General features: G+C 53.3%; 1 protein-coding gene across 1 annotated transcript; it reads left to right on the forward strand.

The window, feature by feature from the left end:
• The first annotated feature begins 129 nt into the window (after positions 1-129).
• Positions 130-22,474, forward strand: ING5 (inhibitor of growth family member 5). Its single transcript, XM_059929186.1, has 8 exons — positions 130-205; positions 2,580-2,651; positions 5,199-5,365; positions 6,456-6,567; positions 6,733-6,826; positions 17,329-17,464; positions 17,557-17,618; positions 19,154-22,474. Exons 1-8 carry the CDS (start codon positions 169-171, stop codon positions 19,194-19,196), a joined length of 723 nt encoding a protein of 240 aa, XP_059785169.1. The 5' UTR covers positions 130-168; the 3' UTR covers positions 19,197-22,474.
• The last annotated feature ends 1,329 nt before the right edge of the window (positions 22,475-23,803 follow it).

Raw genomic sequence — 23,803 nt, forward strand, 5'->3', positions numbered from 1 at the left:
ACCTCGCGCGGCCCCGACCGGAAGCCGTGGGGCGGGTTCAAACGGCGCCCCGCCCCGGCAGGCGACCAATCAGCGCGCGGGGTTCATTAATAGTGACCACGCCGGCCCCGCCTCCGCCTCTCGCGGGGCCACCGCCCGCGCAGACCCAGAGCGCGGCCGCGGACGAAGATGGCGACTGCCATGTACTTGGAGCACTACCTGGACAGTAAGCGCCCCTCGCGCCCCCTAGGCCCACCGCCCTGGCCGGGCCGCCCCCGCCGCGCCCGCCCCCCGCGCACTAGGCTCCGCGCGCGGACCCCGGGGCACGTGGGGGCGGCGGGACGGCCCGGAGGCGGCGGGAGCGGCTGAGGCACGCGCGGGGCGGGAGGGCCCACGAGGGAGGGGCGCGGGAGGTGCGGCGCGGGGTCCCGCCGTCACGGCCGCGCCAATTCCAGGTGCGTCACGGCGGGGCGGGGCCGGCGGGTGCTGGGCGGGGCCAGCGCGTCTCGGCTCCACCCTCCCAGGCTCAGCCCCGCCCACTTTCGCCATAGGCCTCGCTCTTTCCTACCTAGGACCCGTTTTCCTTGGCTGGGCCCCGCCCCTCATTCACTAGGCCCCGCCAACTTCGTCGTCGGGCCCGCCCTCTCCGCCCCGGCCCCGCCCTCTCCGCCTAGGCCCCGCCCCTCCGAGTCCCGTCCCGCCCATTCCCGGACCCGCCCCCACTGTGGGGACCCGCTAAGGTGGTCGAGTCCCAGTCCCCTGGGACTCTGGGCCGGGTTTGGGGGGGCCCAGGGCCTGAGGGTTCTGGGTTCTGTGCCTGCTTGTGCTGTGACCTGGGAGTCGCTTCCAAGCCTCAGTTCGTGCATCTGCAAGGCATGATGGCGCGGAGGGTCTCTGAGGGCACCTGTCTTTTCGCAGGGGGTTGGTTGGGGGCGCTACTTAGACGTGTGGGTAGGGTGTTCAAGGCAGTGGTCATCACAGTGGGCCAACGTCCCGAGGCGTCACACAGATTGCACCCTCTGGAGGACTCCTGAGCAGGTGGTTATTGGCCGCATTTCACAGCGGGGGTGACGCTGCGTCAGAGGCTAAGTAGCTTGTCAAGGTCACTCGCTGGAGAGTGGCGATCCCACGTTTGAGCCCTGCGGTCCGACTCCAGTCTGACCCTGGCGGGGACATGGCCTGGGGATGCGGGCTGGTGGGGATTTTGCCTGGTAGTTCTGGAGCCCTGTGCTGCACTGGGGATTTTCAGTCATCCGGGCCTGGGCGCCCAGACCCCCACCCGAGGTTGCTGAGAGTAAGGAGTGAACCCCGGCTCCGGGGAAGGCAGTGGGGATCCAGCCCTCCCCAAGGGGGTCTCCCAGGCATGGCCCAACCTGAGCACAGCGTCCTGGGCCGGAGAGCACCGTGGAGGGAGGAGCTTCCGCACCATCGTCACTGGAGAGGCCTACACCCAGGTGCCTGTTCGGGGTGCTGCGGCTCACCCTCCTCTGACCGGTGCCTGCCCAGGGGGCCCCAGGAGGAGGGTCTGAGGAACACAGCTCCTGTCCCGTGCGGGACACCCACGTGCAGGCTTGCGGACGGAGGTCACTGCTCACTCCCTGAGCACCTGCTGTGTGCCAAGAAAGCAGACATGATTCCTGTTTTCCTGGAACTGGCTCTCAGATGGGAGAGACAGAATTTTTAAAAGTTCATAGAAGTTTAAAGGTCATGGAGGAGCCCAGCAGGTCTGAGAGTGCAGGGGTGGCACTGTCTTGAGAGCCCTGGTAGGACAGCAGGGGAGCCCACGGGGAGGGCGTGGTGGGCCTGGAGGCCGTGGGTGGGTCTGTGCTGCTCTCCGCATGAGCTGGGAAACACTGGGGCTTAAGCAGCAGCTTTGTACAATTAGACAGAGCTCTTAGAGCGGTCATCTGTGGAGGGGGCCCGTCCTGGCTGCGGGCAGGTGGGGAGCTTGGCCTGGACCAGGAGCCTGGCCATGCGGACAGCAGAGCAGTGTGGGGCAGGGTCCTTCCCTGTGCTATCCCGCACGGTCTGTTTGATTTTAAATAAACTCAAGTAAAATGAGAAGTTGAGTCCCTCAGTTGTACTGGCCCCATTTCAGGTGCTCAGTAGCCCCGTGTGGCCAGTGCCTGCTGTGTCGGGAAGCTCTGTCTTGGCATAAAGTTCTACCGCACAGCCCTGGTGGGCACCAGCCAATGCCCTGAGTTCAGAGTAGAGTGGGGGGAGAGCAAGGAGGACCCCGGGGTCTGGGCTTGTTCTCTGTGGCGGGGCGTCTGCAGGGGAGGAGTGGCCTGCGGTCTGCGGTGGGAGAGTCGCACAGGCATCTTCCTCCCTCTGCTCTCTGTTCGCCTCAAATTTCTCGAGTTTCTGACAAGTTCTGAAGCGCATCAGCCTATTACCAGTGTGAAATAGGGGAGGGCTGGATTCCCCACTGTCTTCAATGTTTGGCTCACGTCCCTGAAAAAAGATACCTTGATTCTTCTTCTCTCCAAACCCTAACAGAAACAGAACCCAGAGTGGGCTTATTGTTTGTAGCCTTGAAGTATGAAGCTTGGAAGGCGGGTTTTTGTCCTGCTGTTGAGAAGCATGTGTCTGTGTTTCAGGTATCGAGAACCTTCCCTGTGAGCTTCAGAGGAACTTCCAGCTGATGCGAGAGCTGGACCAGAGGACAGAAGGTGGGTTCAGACCTTTCAGAACAGCCAGGGTGTGGGGAGCAGCTCCCCAGGGCCAGGAGCGGAGCACCCGAGTCCTGGGGGTGGCGCACTGGTCTTCCAGGCACCTGGGGCAGTGGGGCTGCTGTCCAGCCCTGGGCCGCAGGTGTTGGGTAGTGTGTCAGAGAGAGTGATGAGTCTTTTTTTTTTTTTTTTTAAATTTATTTTTAGCTGTGTTGGGTCTTCGTTGCTGGGCGCGGGCTTTTCTCTAGTTGCGGCAAGCGGGGGCTACTCTTCGTTGCGGAGTGCGGGCTTCTTATTGTGGTGGCTTCTCTTGTTGTGGAGCACGGGCTCTAGGCACACGGGCTTCAGTAGTTGCAGCACACGGGCTTCAGTAGTTGTGGCTTGTGGGCTCAGTAGTTGTGGCTCACGGGCTCTAGAGCGCAGGCTCAGTAGTCGTGGCACATGGGCTTAGTTGCTCCGTGGCATGTGGGATCTTCCTGGACCAGGGCTCGAACCCCTGTCCCCTGCACTGGCAGGTGGATTCTTAACCACTGCGCCACCAGGGAAGCCCCTAGTGCTGAGTCTTTAAAGTCAAACTTAGTCCCTTGTGTCCCTACACGTCTCCATGTCACATCTTTATAATCGTCATCCCCTCCCGCAGTCAAAATATTTGTTACCTTTTCTCTCCTTTAAAAGATTTTCTGTTTTCAAACTATGTGTACATAGTTTAAACAGTTAGTCCTTTTAGATCTTTTGGTATTTAACTCCCTATTTCCAAACAAACAGTTCATTTTTGCTGCTGTTTCTTACTTTATTTCCTTTTGGTTTTAGACTTTATTTATTCAGTTATTACAAAAAGTGAAGATTTACGTCTCCAGTTGTGCCCTGCTCGGTTCATGCGCACACGGCTCCCTCCCCCCGTCTCCTGGGTGGAATGGACTGGGATTTGAATTGTGGTGGTGCTGGGCTGTCCGGCGGTGCTGTTTCTTTCCTGGGCTGCTGTGTCGGTGGTTTACCGTACGCTGTGCTCACATGCCCTGTTGGAGTAACTGTCTTTTTCTTGGAGTTCTTAATGCTTTGCTTGTTGGTTTTGTTTTCCTCGTTTTCAGTGTGCCTGCTGCACCAGGTTACCTGCCAGTTCTGTGTGTGCTCTCCATGGAGACCTCTCTCCTGGAGCCTCTGTCCTGCGGTCCTGTCCGGGCCGACTGTGTCCGGGCCTGCCACGCACGCCTTGCCCTAGGTATTCCTAGGCTCTCCCTTTGTTCCTCTTCGGCGTGGAGCCCTGTTTCCCAGATTGTAAACATACTACTTCTTGATACGCCCGTTTGTTTCAGAGGAGCCTTTTCTCTGGGAGCTTCCAGGAAGAAATTTACGGCAGGGTAAATTTCTTATACCGTTGCATGTCTGAAAATGCAGCAGTGAATGGTTTGGCTGGGTATAGAATTCCAGATTGACAGGCATTTCCCCCAGAATGTGGCAGGTGTTGCCGCATTGTCTCCCAGCTTCTGTGTTGCTGTTGAGAAGTCTGATGTCATTTGGATTTCTCATCCTTTGAATATGTGATCTTTTTTTCCCTTTCCTATTTAGAAGCTTTTAGGCTTTTCTCTTTATCCCTGAGGTTTTACATTTCATGGTGATGTGCTTGGGTATGGGCACTTTTTCACTCATTGTGCTAGGCACATGTTTTGCAAGATTGGAAGAGCTGTGGTTTTTCACTAAGGAACAGCTTCCTGACTAGTGAATACAGAGATTTCTTTTATGGTGAGATAAAGCATTTATATTCAGAAATAAGCATAAACATTTGTAGATTGCTTAGCAAATAGCACCCGGAGAACCTCTCCCCAGATGGAGAAATGGAGCCTCTAGTGCCTGGGGGCCTGTGTGATCCTCATGAGCAGGCCCCCCTTCCCCAAGGGGTACACCCTGAGTTTTCACCTGCAAGAATGGTTTTCTCACCTCTCTAAACCAAAGAGTTAAGACTTGCGTCTGTCTTTGCCTTTAACATCAATGGAATCATACAGTGTGTCTTCCTTTGTGTCTTGCTTTTCTTGCTCAGTGTCACCTTTTGTGGGATTAACCGATGTTGTTATGTTTTTTTTGTTGCTGGGTAGCATTCTGTTGTGTGAATGGACCACAGCTTATTTATCTGTTTTACTGTAGATGGGACGTTTGGGTTGCTTTCTATTATCTGCAGTTATGAGTGTTTTCCCATGTGTACCCTGGCCTCTAAATCTTTAGGGTATGTACCTGAGAGTAGCCTGCCGGGTCATAGGTAAGGTGAGCACATCATTATTCAAACGATAATAAATGGACTCTTCAGACTTGAGAGTCCAAGAGGGCACGATGAACCCTTGCTGGGGCAGTGTCATACGTTGGGACTGTCATGGGCGCACTGCCCTGGTCGGGGTGTCTGCTTGTCTCCCTGATCCAAAGTGTTTGGGAAGGCTCTGCCCGCCACCGGCGGCCAGTTTGGGCCAGCCACTTCTTTGCTGGCCCTTGTCATTGTCAGGCTTTATTGGTTGCCAGTCTGGTGAGCGTGTCCTGGCTTTTCGCCCCTTACTCTCTCAGACAAGAAAGCCGAGATCGACATCCTGGCCGCAGAGTATATCTCCACGGTGAAGTCTCTGTCCGCGGATCAGCGCGTGGAGCACCTGCAGAAGATCCAGAGCGCCTACAGCAAGTGCAGGGAGTACAGCGACGACAAGGTGCAGCTGGCCATGCAGACCTACGAGATGGTGAGCGGGAGGGGGGGCAGGGGCGGGGCCTCCCCGCCCGCACGCGCCTCCCTTTCACGCAGCGAGGGGGCGTCGAGGTGGCGGCCGGGCTGCGGCAGAGCGATGCTGCTGGAGAAGGTGCACGTTGGAGGAGGCCTCGTCCTGGGACCGTTACTGCGGGCTTGTGTCCTGTGCCCGTTTTGCTTGTTCGTTTATATACACTTTTAATGCTTGTTTTTGTCAGCTTTAGGTAAAGTCCTAGAATTGGTTTTGTCCAGTTTCCTCTCAAGTCCGCTTCTCTTGGGGTTTGCAAGGTGGCACAAAGCCGTTCTGCGACGCACCTGAGGTCGTGTAGTGCGGCTCCCGTCCTTGCCTCCTCCGATAAAACAAACAGTGATTTCTTAAAGCCTGAAATCAGTCGTGTTTGAGAAAGAATCCTCTAGGAGGAGAGCTTAATGCCTGTGTGTGGGACTTTGATGCTCCAAAGTGCTAAATCCTTTGAGTAATCAGCCTGTCTTCCAAGGAGTTAGGTGTGATCAACGTCCTTAAGGCAGTCCGTTTTCTCTCTGACGTGTAATGAAGCTTAGGACTGTGGTTCATTTCCAGTCGGGGGCCGTGATGGACGGTGTTGGACGGCTGTCACCAGCCAGCTGGTGCTGTGTCTCGTGACGTCCTTGTCGCTACAGGAGCCCCTCTGTCACGGGCAGTTGTCCTGTGCGGTCCTTCCTTCCAGCTCCGGCCTGAACTCCGTCTTCAACAGTCATTTTCTGTTGACAAACCCATAGCTCTTCACATTTTACGTCAGGATCTAGTATCCAAGGTCCTCAGCCCTTTACTTCATTGCATCTTACGGCTCTGTTTCTCATTGTTGCCTGCCTTCAAGTTTTTTTCCCTGAGTAGGATTTATTCTGTTGATGGGGAACAGAATGTGGGGAAAAAAGACCCTTGCATCAAGTTGGAAATAGCAGGCCTTGTTCTAGCAGAGTGTTGTTACTTCTAGACTCAATTTAAGGGCCAGACACTGCTTTCTGCTTGACGTCAGGAGCATTTGTGACCCTGAGGCGTTTTGCTCTGAGTTTCGAACGGAATATGTGAGCATCCTTCTGTGTAGGTGGATAAGCACATCCGGAGGCTTGATGCGGACCTGGCTCGCTTCGAGGCGGACCTGAAGGACAAGATGGAGGGCAGCGACTTCGAAAGCTCTGGAGGACGGGGGCTAAAAAGCAAGTCTGTTAATTTGTCTTCATTTTGTTATTGTTAACTATGGAGTTTTGAAGAATTTTGTCTGATAAGTGTGTTAGGAACATTATGGTAAATATCATATTTGGATAAATCTTGTCCTGCTTCAGTGAAATCTGTGAACAAAGTTGTGGTCTTTGTTGTTTCAGAAGGTCGAGGTCAGAAAGAAAAGAGGGGCTCCCGGGGTCGTGGCAGGAGGACCTCAGAAGAAGACACCCCGAAGAAGAAGAAGCATAAAGGAGGGTGAGAGGTGCTTTTTTTCTCTTTTTCCCTGAAGAACACCATTGGTATTTGCTCAGGATGGAAGCACCGGTGACTGCTTAGGCTGAGGAAGTGCTTACCTGTGCGAGGTGTGCCGTAGCTCCTCCTGCTTTGCCCGCGCCGGGTGTGCCGTAGCTCCTCCTGCTTTGCCCGCGCCGGGTGTGCCGTAGCTCCTCCTGCTTTGCCCGCGCCGGGTGTGCCGTAGCTCCTCCTCCTTTACCCGTGCCGAGTGTGCCGTAGCTCCTCCTGCTTTGCCCGCGCCGGGTGTGCCGTAGCTCCTCCTGCTTTGCCCGCGCCGGGTGTGCCGTAGCTCCTCCTGCTTTGCCCGCGCCGGGTCAGTTGGTCCTCACAGCAACCTGAGGGAGCAGTGTTGCAGTCGTGGAGACCGAGGCCTCGGAGCTGTTGGGTTTGCACCAGGCGGTCTGACTCCAGAGCCCATTCTCTTAGCCACTGCGTGCCCTGCCTCTTAAGGGACACGGTGATGTTTGGTGCGGTTCAAGCTAAGCCACTTCCTAGTAGTTGAATACACATCAGTTGATCATTTTATATATAAATACATGTTTTAGATGTATTCATTTTTAAATTGTGTGACTGCATTTATTAAATATCCATGTCATTTAACTTGAACTTCAGAATATTTCATTTAAAGCACTCTCTCACTTGCTACCCCCTACCCCCCAAGATAGCTTCATAGAATATGAATGTGATTGCTTCGTCCTCCAAGATAGTGTAACACTGCTTCATAGAAGATGCTGAAATGCCAAGTGGCTTCTGTGGAGATGATTCTGATGGTTATGGGGAGAGCTCAGAAGAGTTAGTTTTTGACAAAAGAGAAGTTTTGGTTCTTAAACCTGATGTTTAAACTTTTATCTTTAAAAAAAAACAAACAAATCCAAATAGCGTCTTTGTAAAGTAATGCACAGATGCAGAAGACCACACAACACACGTGTAGTTTAACGAATTACTGTAAGAGGCACATCCTTGTAATCATTGCCTGGTCGGTGACTAATGCTCCCTGGGGGGCCCTTCCCTGTGCCCTGTCAGAATCACCACTTCTCAGCCCCAGACACACAAGACCCAGACAGACAGGGTGTTCACTTCCATTCTTTCTTTGTAGTTTTGTCCCCGACACGTGCACTCCTGGACCCTGTAGTTTAGTCTTGTTGCTTTTTTTTTTTTTAAGTTTTAGATTAACTTCATTAAGGAATAATTTACATAACAATAAAATGTTCTCATTTTAAGTATACAGTTTGATGCTGTATTCAACTTCTTTAAAATTATAGAACTAGTCAACCTTTCTATTTCTTCTTGAGTCAGTTTTGGTAATCTACATCTTTCAAGGAATTTGTTGTTTCATATAAGTTGTCACATTTATTGACATCAGGTTATTCATAATATTACTTTATTATTCTTCTGATGTTGTAGGTTCTGTACTGATGCTCACTCTTTCAGACCTGAAATTGATGATTTATGTCTTCTCTCATTTTGCCTTGATCTTTTCAGAAAACTAGCTTTTGGTTTCATTGATTTTAATTTTTTTCTCTACTGTTTGTTTTCTGTTTCACTTATTTCTGCTAATATCTTTATTCTTTCTGTCCTTCTGCTTGGCTTGGATTTACTTTGCTTTTCTTTTTCTAGCTTTTTAAGGTGGAAGTAGCTTAGATCATTGATTTTCATACTTCCCTTCTTTTCTAATATATATATTTAAAGCTATAAATTGTCTTCTAATTACTGTTTTAGCTGCATCACACAAATTTTGATATGTTTTTATTTTTATTCCATTCAGAATATTTAGAATTTTCTTTCGTGATTTTTCTTTGACCCATAGCTTACGTAGAAGTATTCTTCTCAGCTTCCAAATAATTTGAGATTTTCCAGCTAACTTTCTAATTTCAATTTCTAATTTAATTTTGCTGTGATCAGAGAACTTCTGTAATTGAAATCATCTGAAAGTGATTAAATTTTGGGTTATGGTTTATGGTCTGTTTTTCTGAATGTTCCATATATACTTGAAAGCAATGTGTATCTTACTGTTGTTGGGTAGATGTCAATTATATAACTTGGTTGACAGCACTGTTCAAGTTTTATGTATCCTGACAGATACTCTGTTTACTTGTATAAATTACTGAGAGAAGAGTGTTGAGATCACCAACTCTAGACATGGATTTGTCTATTTCTCCTCCTGCTGTGTGGGTTTCTGCTTCACGTATTTTGAAGCTCTGTTATTTGAAGGTACATACACATTTAGGTTTTTTAAAAATAATTGACTCCTTTATCATTATTTATTTTGTTGTCCTTCATAATATTCTTTGTTTTGAAGTCTGTTTTGTCTAATATTACTATAGCCATTCCAGGTGTCTTGCAGTGAGTTTTTACATGGTGTGTTTTTTCCCTTTTTCATTCTTTTACTTTCACCCATTTGTGTTTTTGTACTTAGAGTGAATTTCTTGAAAGCAGCAAATAATTGAGTGTTGCTTTTTTATCTAGTCTGAAAATTTCTGCCTTTTCATTGCACTATTTAGACCAGATTTAATGTAATTAGTGATATGGTTGGCTTTAAATTTACTATCTTGCTATTAGTTGTCTCCTTGTCCCATCTGTTCTTTTCCTGTCTTCTTTTGGATTAATCGTGTATTTTTTCAGTATTCCATTTTTTTTAAGTGGGTGTCAATGGCATCTCAAAGAAGTCTTAGTTTTCATTTTATTTACTTTTTATTTTTTTGTTTTTTGTTTGTTTGTTTTTTGGCTGTGCAGCATGGCTTGCGGGATCTTAGTTCCCTGATCTAACCAGGTCCCCGGCAGTGAAAGTGCTGTGTCCTAACCATTGGACCACCAGGGAATTTCCTCAGTATTCCATTTTAAGGACTATTCCAGTGTGTACACCCTGTTTCATTAACTTATCACAAAGAATTTCAAATAATACTATACTATTTCATGTTTAATGTAAGAGCCTACATGGTATTCTTTTGTTTTCTGCCTTTTGTCCTTTGTGCTATTATCAAAAATTTTACTTCTACATATGACATAAGTCTCTGAATATATTGTTGTTATTGTTTTAGGTCTAAATCATTGCTTATCTTAAACACATTTTAAAATATGAGAAAAAGTTTTATAGTTAGTCCATATATTTACCATTTCCAATGCCCTTCACTATGTGTAGATGCAGATTTCCATCTGGTATCATTTCTCTTCTGCCTGAAGAACTTTCTTTAACATTTTTTACAGTGCAGGTTTGCTGATGGTGATTAATTTTCTGGTTTTGTTTCTCTGAAAATACCTTTATTTCACTTCCATCTTTGAAGGATATTCTTGTTGGATATAAAGTTTTAGGTTGACTTCTTTTTTTCTTTCATCACTAAAGATGTCCTGTTGTTTTCCATCTTGCATTGATACTGATGAGAAATTAGTGGTAATTCTTATCTTTGTTCTTCTGTATATAAGTGACTTTATTTATTTTTGCTGTTTCTAAGGTTTCCATTTAGCAACTTGATTTTTTTAAAAATTTATTTGTTTTATTTAATTATTTTTGGTTGTGTTGGGTCTTCATTGCTGCACGCGGGCTTTTTCTAGTTGTGGCGAGCAGGGGCTGCTCTTCGTTGCGGTGCGCAGCTTCTTACTGTGGTGGCTTCTCTTGTTGTGGAGCAGGGGCTCTAGGCGCACGGGCTTCAGTAGTGGCAGCACGCAGGCTCAGTAGTTGCGGCTCGCAGGCTCCAGAGTGCAGGCTCAGTAGTTGTGGCGCACGGGCTTAGTTGCTCCGCGCGGCATGTAGATCTTCCCGGACCAGGGCTCGAACCCGTGTCCCCTGCATTGGCAGGCGGATTCTCAACCACTGCTCCACCAGGGAAGTCCACAGCAACTTGATTTTTAACAACTTAATTATGATGTGTCCTCGTGTGGGTTTTTTGTGTGTTTTCTGTTTGGAGCTCATTGAGCTTCTGGGAACTGTTAGTTTATAGTTTGCATCAAATTTGTAATTTTTCAGCCAGTTTTTCAGATTTTTTTTTCTGCTCTCTTTTGTCCTTTTTATGGGACTCCAATCATATATGTGTGTTAGCTTGATATTTTCCTACAGATCACTGAGGCTCTGCTTATTATTTTGTCAGAAATTTTCTTTCTACGCTTCCATTTGGATAGTTTCTATTACTTTATCTTCAAGTCTTTTCTTCCTTGTTGTCTAATTTAATCTTAATCTCCTTTAGTGAATCTTTCATTTAAGAAATTTTCTTCTCAGGAAGTTCTGTTTGTTTCTTTTTTTATATACCTGCCCTGTCTATTATTACACATATACTTTCCTTTATGTCTTCGAATATATCATTTTACAACAGCTTTTTAAAAAACTTTCTCTTCTGATTCTGTGTCATTTCCAAGTCTATTTCATTTTTTTTTTAAAGCCGCTTTATTAAGATATGATTGATATACAAAGAACAGTATATAATGCATACATTTTGATGAGTTTGGCAGGTCTGTTTCTGTTGACTGCTTTTTCTCTGGTTGTAAATCACATTTTCCTCCTCCTTCACATGTCTAGTAATTTTTTAAAAAATTAATTTATTTTTGGCTGCATTGGGTCTTTGTTGCTGCACACGGGCTTTCTCTTGTTGCGGCGAGCGGGAGCTGCTCTTCGTTGCGGCGCACGGGCTTCTCATTGTGGTGGCTTCTCGTTGCAGAGCATGGGCTCTAGGCGCACAAGCTTCAGTAGTTGTGGTGCGTGGGCTCAGTCGTTGTGGCGCATTGGCTTAGTTGCTCTGCGGCATGTGGGATCTTCCCGGACCAGGGCTTGAAGCCGTGTACCGTGCATTGGCAGGCAGATTCTTAACCACTGCAACACCAGGGAGGCCCCCATCTAGTAATTTTTGACTCGATGTTAAGACAGTGTCAGTGTTATGTGGTTGAATATCAGGATTTTGTTGTCTTCGTTTAATGGGTGTTGAATTTAAAAAAATCATTTAGGGGCTTCCCTGGTGGCGCAGTGGTTGAGAATCTGCCTACCAATGCAGGGGACACGGGTTCGAGCCCTGGTCTGGGAAGATCCCACATGCCGCGGAGCAACTGGGCCCATGAGCCACAATTACTGAGCCTGCGCGTCTGGAGCCTGTGCTCCTCAACAAGAGAGGCCGCAATAGTGAGAGGCCCACGCACCGCGATGAAGAGTGGCCCCCGCTTTCCACAACTAGAGAAAGCCCTCACACAGAAACGAAGACACAACACAGCCATAAATAAATAAATTAATTAATTTAAAAAAATTCATTTAAATTTTTGTCACCAGTTTAATCACCTGTGGAGCAGCTTGATCCTTTGTAGGCACATTTTTTTTTTTAAATTTATTTTTGGCTGTGTTGGGTCTTCACCGCTGCGCGCAGGCTCTCTCTAGTTGCGGTGAGCGGGGGTTACCCCTCGTTGCGGTGCACAGGCCTCTCACTGTGGTGGCTTCTCTTGCTGTGGAGCACGGGCTCTAGGCGCATGGGCTTCAGTAGTTGTGGCACGTGCACTCAGTAGTTGTGGTTTGCAGGCTCCAGAGCGCAGGCTCAGTAGTTGTGGCGCACGGGCTTAGTTCCTCCGCGGCATGTGGGATCCTCCCGGACCAGGGCTCAAACCCGTGTCCCCTGCATTGGCAGGTGGACTCTCAACCACTGCGCCACCAGAGAAGCCCTGTAGGCATGTTTTTAACGTTGGTTAAAAAAAACCTTTTTCTTAATATGCCAGATGGTAAATATTTTAGGCTTGTAGGCCATATTGTCTCTGTTGTGACCACTCAACTCTGCTGTTGAGTATTGAAAGCATCCACAGAAAATATGTAGATGAATGATGTGACTGTGTTTCATTAACACTTCATTTGTAGAAAAGGCAGCCAAGTGCAGGCTGTATTTTGCCAACCCCTAGGTTAGAGTAGCCTTTACTCTAGGCTTGGTTAAACCCTCCTGCTAAGGTGTGACCCTTCTGGGTTCTCCTCTGAATGTATTTGGTGTTTGACGAGGTCTTTCCATTCTGGCTGGTTGGAACTTGAATGTCACCCAGGCTGCCTGTGAGCTCTGGGAATTGTTCAGCTCACGGGTCCCTGGTATTCTCTGCCTGGCCTAGTGGATTGTCACTCTGTGCACAGGCAGCTTAATTTTTAGCTAAAAACTCAAATGGATCTGTTTGCAGGTTTCCGGAGTGCACTCTCTGTGGCTTCCTCCTTTCCAGCACCTGCCCCCAGGTTCCAGCAGCCTCACCCTCCCTGAGCTTTGGTTTTTCCCTCCTTCTAGACATGCAGGCTTTGCTCCTCTCTAAGGACTGGCGTGTGGAAAGTGCCTCCATGCAGAAAGCTGAGAAGGTCATAGGTCTCACCTGGCTTGTTTACCTTCTCAGGAACGCTATCCTGTGCTGCCTTCTGTGTAGTGTCTGGAAACTTCTACTTCAGGTATCTTGTCCAGTTTTCTACTTGTTCATAGTAGGAGGGCAGCTCAGTACCTGTTATTTCGTCAGGGTCTTTTTTTAGGTAAAGTTTCTTTAATGTGTAAGTTTTTCTCCATCCCTTTCTTTTCTTCATAATTTTCCTTCTTGAAGGACCTGCGCTGTTTGGCTTGTAGCATTCTCCAGAGTCTGGATGTTGCTGACGAGATGTGAACCCTTGTGAGAGCTTCTTTGTTGAGCATTTAGACAGCGCATCTCCTTCTTGTTTGCTCTGCAGGGTGACCCTGGGGAATGCATCGACCTGTGTGTGTTCTTACTGAAGCCGGTTTTGTAGATCTGGCGGGACATTTAATGCTGGGCCATGAGACCTGTGTCAGAGGTGATTGAAAGCATCTGCCTTATGGGGGATGTTTGTTGACTGTGTGGGAACAGTTAGGCTGTGTCTGTTGTAGATGGATGAGACCATAAACGTTACAGGTGACCCTTGAACAATGTGGGGCTGGGGGCACCAGCCCTCCGTGCAGTTGGAAGTCCGTGTATCACCTTACAGTCAGCCCTCTGAGCCTGAGGTGCCACATCCGAGGGTTCATCCAACCACGGGCCACGTAGCACTGTACCATGTACCCACTGAAGAAAACCTGTGTGTTAGTGGGTTTGCGCACTTCAAACCCGCCCTGGTCAAGGGTCAACTGTAAGTCCGCGTGCTGTAGTCTTCATTCTGGAGCGCCCATTTGATTCCTTTTTTACGGATTTTAGTTCCTTTTTGAGAAGTCTCCATATTTGCATCTCTCTTATTTACATTTTCTTCATAACGTGTGTTTAAAGCCCTTCTCTGCTAATTTTAACATCTGGGTCGTCTCTGCGTCTGCTTCCGTCTGCCCGCTTTCCTCTGGTTACCACTCCTGCTTTTTCACGTCATGTGCTTGTCTCGTCGTCTGGCCTTGGAGGCACGTGGAGAGGGAAGTTCTGCGCTCCCCCGGAATGGCTTGCCCTTCTTTGGTCCAGGCAGATGGAGCAGGCTTGGGGCGGGGTGGCGAAGGTGGCAGGGGGCCTCCCGGCTCTTGACGGAGAAGCCGAGCGTCTGTTTTGCTGCCCCAATGGCCGTCTGCGGGCGGTGCTTGGCTTTCCTCTCCGCGGAGGCCTTCCTGCGGAGCTCTGGAGGAGGAGGCTGGCTGCTCAGAGACCAGGGATGTCACTCTGCAGCCTCTGCATGGCCCCAGGGTCAGGAAGCGGACCGTAGGGTCACGGCCGTGTGTGCAGGGTCCTGCAGTGTCGGTGTGGTCCCCGGTGGGCATCTGGGCCTCGGCCGAGCACGGGAGGTGGATGGCCTGCTCCCTCGGCTGCTGCCCCTTCCTCAGCCCTCGGGCATCTGGCCTGTGTCACTCCACAGCTGTCCAGGGTCTTTAAAGTATGACCTTAGCAGTCTGTCGGGTTTGTCTTTCACCTCGTGGTGGCAGCAGTGTTCTGCGCCTTCCTGCTCCTTCCTGCTTAGGGCCCAGAGTCATGCCGCCCTCCTCTGGGGACGAGCAGGTGTCCTCCTGTGTCCCTTCCTCTCCATGAGTCCCCTTGGAGGGACAAGACGCTGGCTCCCCGGTGCAGTGGGAGCCTCCCCGACGGGCGCGTGCCTGGCCGCGGCGCAGACCTCGGGGGTGACCCGGGTGTCTGACCCTGTCTCTGCGGGCGCGCTGGAGCCGGCCGGGCCCGTAGCTTTCCCCTCACTGCGGGGGCTGGCATGCGTGTCGCTGGCTGCTGTTCGTAGCACTGGCCGCAGCAGCAGCAGGTGAGAAGGGCTGGTCAGGGGCGGCGACGTTGGCAGAGCCCTCGGTAAGTCAGGCTGGACCCGGCGCTTCCGCGTGAACCGTTTCCTCTCCACGGCCACCCTGGGCGGCGGTGCCGTGACCGCCCCGATTTACAGACAGAGGGGGCCGGGGGTGCTGAGGCCCGCCCTGCAGTCCCGCTCTGCCAGGTGACCGGGAGCGCCCTGTCCCCAGGGGCCATTGGGGCAGGACGGGGCTGGGCGGTGTCTGGAGAGGACAGGACACCCGCGGGCTGGGTGCGCGCCAGTGTCCTCCGTCTGCCGGCGCTGTGGCTTCACAGCCTGCCTTGGGGTGTGGCTGCAGTTCCAGGGTCAGTGGCAGGTCCTGTCGCCCTGCGGGGCCAGACAGGGGGGCCACCCGAATGGCGAGCGCCAGACCTCGGGTGCGTCCTTGCCGTCTGTACGGCCCGTGAGCCAGGCAGGATCTGCTTGTGGATGTGGGGGCCGTTCCTTCTGAGGATGAGTAGCCGTGCCTGTTGGGGGGCGTGTCCTGAAGCGCCTGGGACGCGCGTGGGGGGCGAAGCGTGTGGGGCTCCCTGGGGTGGCTGCTGAAGGGTGCCCACCACATCCCGGGGTCCGGAGAGATGGGCAGCACTGCTGCCTGGGGCGTCACCCTGGCCTGCCCCAGGGATGGGCTCGGCCAGCAAGAAGGGCCCTCGTGGGCTCGTCCCCCGTGACCTCCTGGCCGCTCCCTCCACCCTCCCACCCCGGAGCCCCCTCCAGGTCAGACTGGAGGGGCGGTGGTGCGGGGTCCCGGGCCTGCTCGCTGGCTGGGGGGGTCCTCGCTGGGGGGTCCCCACAAGCCCTGCAGCCTCTCCTACTGCCACGCACCCGGCCAGTGCCCTTGAACCCGGGGTGACGGGCGCAGGTTGCGCGGCAGCTGGAACTGTGCAGCGCGGTCGAGCCTTAAGCAGACGCATGGAGCAGGCGAGGCGAGGTCTGTGCCGGAGGCGGGAAGCACCGCAGGAGAGGCGCGAGTCCGCTGGTGGGTGCCTGCCGCGAGGGTTTGCACTGATTCCCCGGGGGGCGCCTGGGAGGGAGGCCCCTGGCGGCAGGACAGGACCCCGTGGACGGTGACACAGCACCCCAGCCCGAAGGCCTGCTCGCGGCTGCGCCTGAAGCAGTTTGAAAGCACAGGGGCCAGGACGCGTTTCCGCGACATCCCCAGAGACGGAGAGCAGGGCCCACACAGAGGGAGGGCCCCGGGGGGCAGCTGCGCGGGCACCGAGCGTACTTGTGTCAGGGACGGTGTGCGGCTGGGGCCCTCGCTGGGCCGGGAGGCAGGTCGCAAAGGCACAGCGTGTTTCTAGACTCTGGTGCACAGGGAGCACGTGAGCAGTGAATCCCTTTGGGGACCAGATTTTCTTCGTTTCACCCCGGTCAGTATATTCAGATCGCCCGGCGGCCGCCGTGTCTTAGCTTTCCCTTTGCCGTGTTCCTCGTGTGACTTGCTGTGTTTGGTTAGCAAGTACGCATTTGAATCTGCGCCTGTACTTTTTACTTTGGGGGTGGGGGAGGGAGGGTTTTCTTTCTGTACTGTTGGGAACGTACTGTCTGTCTACACCAGCCTGAGCTCGCGGCTTTTGTTTTAAATAACGAAACACATGAGAGTCGATTCCACGAGCCCTTCCCTGTGTGCAGCTGCCGAGCCGCAGGCAGCGGATCGGAGGGCGGTGTGGATGGTGCAGGGGTCTGGCTGGGCTGTGGGTGGAGCCCAGAGGGCAGCTGGGGGGTGCAGGGCGACAGGACGCTTCCCTGGCGTGGGCAGGTGAGGGCGGCCCTGCTGACAGTGGGCAGCTGGGTAGGTGGTGGTGGGCTCCTGGGGGTTAGAGCCAGGGCCGGGCGAGGGGAGCAGGGGCTCCCGTGGCTTTGGTGGTGGGGCGGTGGCCCTTCCTGTGGGGGAGGTGCAGGGCGAGCTGGCGGGGTCAGGGCCGCTTAGACCCCTGGGCTGCCTGGATGGGCTCAGGTGGGTTCTCGGACGTTGCCAGGTGTCCACTGGTGGTGGTGACGTGTGCCTGCCCCGGCCGGGGAGAGGCCACGGGAGGCTGGGGGCGCTGACCCAGGCTGGGGGCGGAGCTTGGGGAGCAGGCCCCGTCGGGCGGGGGCTGGGCGGGGGCCGGGCATGGTTCTGGTCCCCGGGGCGACTGGTCTGGATGCTAAGTGGTGAGCGCCTGCCCCCGACACCCTCCCACGCCTTCGTGCACGGCCTTGTCTGGCGTCATCTGGGGCAGCTTGTCCCCGTACCCCCCCGCTCACCGCTGTCGTTTCCCCGCAGGTCCGAGTTCACTGATACCATCCTGTCGGTGCATCCCTCTGACGTGCTGGACATGCCCGTGGACCCGAACGAGCCCACCTACTGCCTGTGCCACCAGGTGTCCTACGGGGAGATGATCGGCTGTGACAACCCGGACGTGAGTGGGGCCTCGCTGGGGCCTGGGGTGGCGCCCTCGGGGCGGGTGGCACCCGGAGCGCGGGGCTGACCACCTCCTCCCTCGCCTTGCAGTGCCCCATCGAGTGGTTTCACTTCGCCTGTGTGGACCTGACCACGAAGCCCAAAGGAAAATGGTCAGTATGGGCGCCGGCTTTCCTGGAGAACTGGGTGAGCGGCTGGTCCTGGTCCCCGGCGCCGAGCTGCAGGGGACACCCACCCACCTCACGCGGGGTCGCGGCTTTTATTACGTTTGCATAATGTAGGGACCCGTGAGCAACATGGGTTTGAACCACTTAGATGCGGATATTTTTCAATGGTAAATACTGCCGTGCTCTGTGATCCCCCGTGGGTTGGATCTGCGGGTGTGGAGGAACCGCGGGTGTGGACGGCCTACTGTAAGTTATATGTGATTTTCAACTGTGCAAAGAGTCGGCGCTCCAACCCCTGCCTTGATCAAGGGTGACCTGCACTTCCGGTTCCCCCAAACCACGGCCATTCTGACTCTTGAGCGAGGCAGAGATGATCGCAGATGCAGACAGGGAATGGGGAGTCCTCCCGGGGAGCTCTGACGAAAGACGAAGAACGTTAGCCAGGCCTTGGCCGGGCGCAGGCCAGGCACCCTCAGCGCCGCGGGCTTTCTGTTCCACCGAGAAGACATGCCGTGGGTCATGGCTCCATCTGTTCCGTCCTGTGTTCAGTGGGCAGCGGCAGCTTTGGTGTGCATAGACGTCTGGTTTTGCTGACCTGCGCTGAAGCGAAGTCCCGGGAACAGGAGGCGGGGAGGGCGATTTGAGTTTGACTTGGACGTGGTGGGTTCGAGTTGTTTGTGGGACTTCTGGGTGGAAGAGTCTAGTAGGCACTGGAAAATCATTTCCTTCTGGGAGGAGAGGGTCTGCCCACCACTTGCTGGGAACAGGGCGGGACGTGCAGAGCCAGCCAGGCAGCCGGGGTGCGGCCCCAGCCCGCCGCTGTCTAACTCCCGGCTCCCCTGGGCTCCCCTGGGCTCCCCTGGGAGATGGCAGAGAGCAGGCTGCTTCCCGCCTAGGTCCGAGACCTGAGCCCGTGTCTGGGAGTCTGCACGCTGTGCGCACTGGTGCAGCGTTGCCCTCCGCCCCGGGGCCCGGCAGGGCCGGGCTCACTCGCTGGCCTGGACCAGGTGCTGGTGGCCGGGGCCGGGGCAGCTGCATCACACGGGATCAGCTGCCTCCCTTCTGTTACGGGGCTGCCAGGGCCCAGGAGGGACCAAGAGCAGCCCCCTGTGTCTCTGGCTCTGGAACCTGCTTGCCCAGGGTCACCAGCGCCCGCTCAGCCCCACGGGGCGGGCAGGGTTCTGCTCCTGCCCGGTTAAGGGGCCCTGCTCGACTGCTTGCCTCCCGTTCAGTCCCAGTGGGTGCTGTCATCGCGCAGGGAGGACCCATGAGCTTGGTCGAGAGGAATGCTCGTGTGTAAACACCATTCTGCTCGCCGACCCGTATCTTATCCACCGACTTCAGAACAGACGTGCTGGATGGAATGGCCCGTGTCGGGGGTTTTCCCCGATGGGAAGGCTGCACTCTCTGCGTTTGTGGGTCTCTGTCCTGGTGCCGTTTCAGCAGCGTCCAGCCATCCTGGAGATGGGGTCTGGCTGCCCACGTGCAAAGGGCCCCTCACTGTGCCTTTCTCATCACAGGTTCTGTCCACGGTGCGTTCAGGAAAGGAGGAAGAAGAAGTAAGGAAGAGGTGGACGCCCGGACCAGAAGAGCACGTTAACACATCCCTTCATTCACGTCGCAATATTTTATCTTCATTTTAAAACGACCTTGTTTCCAATGATATTTAATAACTCAATGGCCAGTTGTAATTCTGGATATTTCCTAAAACAAACAAGAAGCCACCTGAGCCCTGTTGCCCAGAGAAGTGACCCTAGGGGACTTACCACAGTGACTCCATTCTCATGACTTTTCGTACAGACCCGTGGCCCCAAGCATGGCGGTCACAGCGAGTGGCCCCAGGACTTCGAGGGGTGTGCGTGCCTGGTACACTGCCATCGCTTTGCAGCTGGAGGTGTGAGCCCTGGTCATCTGTCTGTGGTTTCCTGGGGCTGCTCCCCGAGAGCCCAGCACCACTACCGGCACCTCTGACCCTCACTGAGAGCGGTGCACGTGGAGCCTGGTGACGAGCCTGGGAAGGGCCGGCTCTCCCCGGGGCGGGCAGGGGTCTCAGCCTCGCTGTGCGCTGCCTTTTCGTCTGGACTCCCGCTTCCCTCTGTGAGGGGTTTACTTTCTGGAGTAAACGGCTCTCCATTAGCGAACGATAAGAGATGGCCCCGCAGACGGGCTGATGTTCTGTTTCCCTGGGAATTCCTGGCGTTTTTACTGTGAAGGTGAATTATCGTGGTAGCATGAAGATAGTGGTCTGTGTGAATATGAAGTGAGTCCAGGCCACTAGGGGCTGATTTGAAACCTGTTCATTTGCACAGCAGATGAGCAGCTTAGATCAGGAGACAATTATGTGATGTGATTTGTGAATTTCTTGTGCCACAATAGCAGTTCTGGATGAATCTAGGAAACTAGAGTGTCCTTTCTTTTTAAACAGCATTCACCAAACCGACTTTGAACCGTCTTTTTGGTAATAGTTGGGGGAGATTGCGTACCTTTGGTGTGTTGATTCTGTGTGTGATGATGGTCCGTGAAGCGTGACTTCTGCAGGTGTCCTCGGACTTGAGAGCCTCCGGCGTGCATTTACGGAAGGGGAAACCTGCTTCTGTCTTCAGGCCAGAAGTCCGTGAGACAGACTTGGGGCTGAGATTCCCAATTTCGAAGAACCTTGTTTTCTTTATAAGGAAGGCCATCTGGAATGATACACCCGCTTCCTCCTGAGGCCTTGTTACTATAGATGCTTCTCCTATTTTCTAATACCAAGGAGAGGAAAGAAAGCAGAAGGGAGCCTGTGAGGCTGTGTCCTAGACCGGGCCACTCCCCGCAGAGTTAGTTAATATTCAGCAGATGAAAGCGGGGTGTGGCCGAGGTCTGCATCTCAGCTTCCCAGTGGGGCGTCGCCTGCGCCCCGTGTCCGACTCTGTCCTTTCTGGAGGGAGCTGACGGAGTGGCACTTGATCCCAGGTGACCGCGGGCAGTTGGGTTCAGCACGTGTGGCCTGTCCAGTCTCGGGCTGGGGGTGGGGTAGGGGGTCGGCCGCTGCTGTAGCTTGTCCCTGGAGGATCCTGGAGCCACACGGCTTTCTAGAACCGATGCCCTTCTGCTGCCCCAGAGAAGGGGGGCTGTGTCCGGACGAGTGCTGTCAGCACCCTCAGTCTCAGCATTGGCTGGAAACCCAGGGGCGTTGGTATTTAATAACTTAGGTTTTTGTTAACACAGGTGTTTAAGGATTGTGGGGAATAAATGTGGAAAAAAATTTTTTCTTCACTCTTTTACCAGTTTTTGTGGAGAAGATAGGTAAGTACAGTAAGCTTGTGGTGATTCTTTAGAAGCTAATTTAATATTTGCACTTCATCTGTGAACACTTCACACCCGCTGTTACTGCGGGAAAGCGATGGTGTTTGTGGATGCGGGTTGCTGGCTGATTCAGTTGGGATTGTCACCTGGTTTCCTGAGGCCGCGGTCGTTTCCCAGGAAGGATGACCGACTTCTCTGTCTTAAGCTTTTGTTTAAAGTCCGATGGTACCATCCTGCTTGTCGCTGTGTAACATCCCACGTGTGGACCTTTTTTTTCTTTTGTTGTTGAAGTTTCTGTGCTTATATGTTTCTAGTGTTTACTTTTTGCTGGTTACAATAATATCACCAAAATAATATGCACGTAGCCTAGGAGAAAACGGAAAACACGAGCAGAGTAGAAAGAGTCCCCGGAGCATCGTTTGGCCTCCCCGAACGCCAGTGCTGCCTGTGACAGAAGGTGGTGGCCACGTGGTCGGGAACGTCCTGGCCCGAGGGGTCGGCTGGAGCCCACGCCGCTCGCGCCATCGTCTGAGGCCCACCGCCTTCCTCGGGATGCTCGCCGGGCCCCGGGGCTGATGCCGGAGGCCGCTCTGGAGCCCCGCCCGGCCCTCGCCGAGGAGGAGGCTGCCCTGGGCCATCGCAGCATTTCCGAGCGAGCGAGAGCACCGGCGCTGTGTGGCTGTGGGGCTGGCTTGTGAGGGAAGAGGTTTCTCGTGCAGAGGAGACGCACAGTCGTTCCCTTGTGTCCAGTGCTGTCTTATCTGTCGACCGTTGGAGAAACATCCTCTCGTTTTCCTGCAGGAGAACACATGCTGCACCAGTAAAAGCAGGTGTTAAACTGAGCCCCCAGTCTCTGTGGCCAAGCTCGTGGGGCTCGTGGCTGGGACGCAGACACCGAGGCCTGTGTGACTGTCCCCACTGCAGGCTGGGCCCCCGAGCAGGTGGCCGTGAACCTGGTGCTGGCAGGGCCACGTGAGCCGGGTGGCTTCCCATGTGCTCAGGGCAGCAGATGCCGGACGCGGCCCCAGGCAGCAGTGACGGGGGTGGGCGTGAGGGGGTTGCAGGGGTGTGTGGGGACAGTGGCCAGCTGTGTGTCAGCCCTGCCTCCTGACCCGTCACTGGCAGCCCTTGGCGGGGACTGCGTCGAGCAGTAACGCTGTCTGAAGAGCAGCTTCCCCGTGTGGCCACAGCCAGGGCCTGCCCCGGTGCGGGGCTGGGACGCTTGTCACGGCGTGGAAGGTTTCAGGCTTTCCTCAAGTTCTAGTGAACAGTGGTTGGGCTTCATTACCTGTGTCGAGAGGAATTTTAAAATGGGACGTCTAAGAAAAATGTTCTCGTTCAGGAGAGAGTTCTGTGAAGTTCCTTCCTAGTGTGTATTTGTGGTGTTCATCATACCACATCTCATCCAAAACGATGCAGCTTTAACATGAATGTTACATTGTATTTTCAAGGAATTATTATTGATGTTCTCTTTGTAAAGGAAAGATAATATTGTAAATCTTTTTATTAAATAATGTAAAGATGTATATCTGTATTTTTGGATCATGTTATAGATTATGGATATATTGTTTAATGAATAAAGTATTTTTTGGAACAAACATTTGAGAATGCATCCTTTCGGGAAACGATAAAACTTCAACATCGTGTCCGGAGATGAGAAGTACATCCTGTGTGGCCTTTTGAAGGGGACGTGCAGTGGACCAGAGGGGGTGTGTCACTGCCACGGGCCTGGGGTTCCTGCCACACCTTGGTCGGTGGACAGCCTTGGGCCTCAGCTGTGTCATGGCATCACAAGTTGGTCCCCAAGCTCACAAGAAAGATAAGTGGTTAGAGTGCTGTGGGCCACTTTCTAGAGGCTTAAGGCGCTTCCTTTGGAACAGAAGTTTCACCCTCTAGGCCTGCTTGGGCGCCAAGGCCCTGTGGGAACTAAACAGCTCTTAGGACGTTCCCTTGATGAGTGTTAACAGTCAGGGTCCAGAAACCCAACCTGGTCACGGTGGGTTGGGAGAGCACAGCTGGGCAACCACTTTCCAGATGAAGCACAGACTCGGGTCCTTGGCTGGAGGGGCGCCTTCGGCTCTGGAGGAAGGCCTGTGACCTGCCTCTCCCTGCACCATCTTGCCCCACGCACACCAGGGCTGCCTGCCTGGGAAAAGGAGGCACCAGCTCTTTGTTTCGGGGGTGGGGTGCTAGTCTGCACTGTTGCTGATTCCCAGAGGTCCAGGATGCCACTGGTCTGGTCAAAGCGAAGGCCCACGGCAATCAGGTGCTTAGGTAACATTTGTCTGGATGGGTCCACAGGCCCCTCTGTGGTTATCTTCCCAGTGCCTGAGTGTGTCATTGAAATAGGCAGACGTAATGGCTGGCAGGATGGCCACATTGACCTGTGGAGTGAGGGTCGTCACGGTAGGAAGGGCCAGGTGGAAGGCTTGGAGTGTCCTCTCCCTGCCAGGGCATAATCGAATGGCAGGATGTCTCCTTGACAGGAAGGTCAGGGGTGGTGTTCCTAGCACACCCCATTAACATACCTGTGAAGAGGTGGGCGGGCTTAAGGAGTATGGTTTACTGAAGATGTGGGTGAGACCCCCGCTGCAGCTGCTGTTCCTAATAAGGCATGGTTACCAGAGCAGAACGTACGCTCTTGGCAGGTGGCAGGCAGTTGTTGATCTGGCCAGTGCCAATCTGCAGGGACCACCAGAATCTTTGTTCTGTTGGTACTTGGCCGAGCTGGCAGCACACCATCCCGGCCCTGCCTTGGGCCATGTACACACGCTCGCTCTCCGCAGTCCCCGGGCCAGGGATCGTCATCCTAGCATCCCACGGAACATCCCTCCTGTCTGCCTCACCAAGAACTCTGCAACTGATGAGCCAGACACATACTGGAG

The sequence above is a fragment of the Balaenoptera ricei genome, chromosome 7 (assembly GCF_028023285.1).
Source record: "Balaenoptera ricei isolate mBalRic1 chromosome 7, mBalRic1.hap2, whole genome shotgun sequence".
Lineage (NCBI taxonomy): Eukaryota > Metazoa > Chordata > Mammalia > Artiodactyla > Balaenopteridae > Balaenoptera > Balaenoptera ricei.

Coding starts and splice junctions, on each gene's coding strand:
- ING5 (XM_059929186.1), top strand. CDS start 169: ATGGCGACTGCCATGTACTTGGAGCACTACCTGGACA. Junction 5,366..6,455: donor CCATGCAGACCTACGAGATG/GTGAGCGGGAGG, acceptor CCTTCTGTGTAG/GTGGATAAGCACATCCGGAG. Junction 17,619..19,153: donor ACGAAGCCCAAAGGAAAATG/GTCAGTATGGGC, acceptor TTCTCATCACAG/GTTCTGTCCACGGTGCGTTC.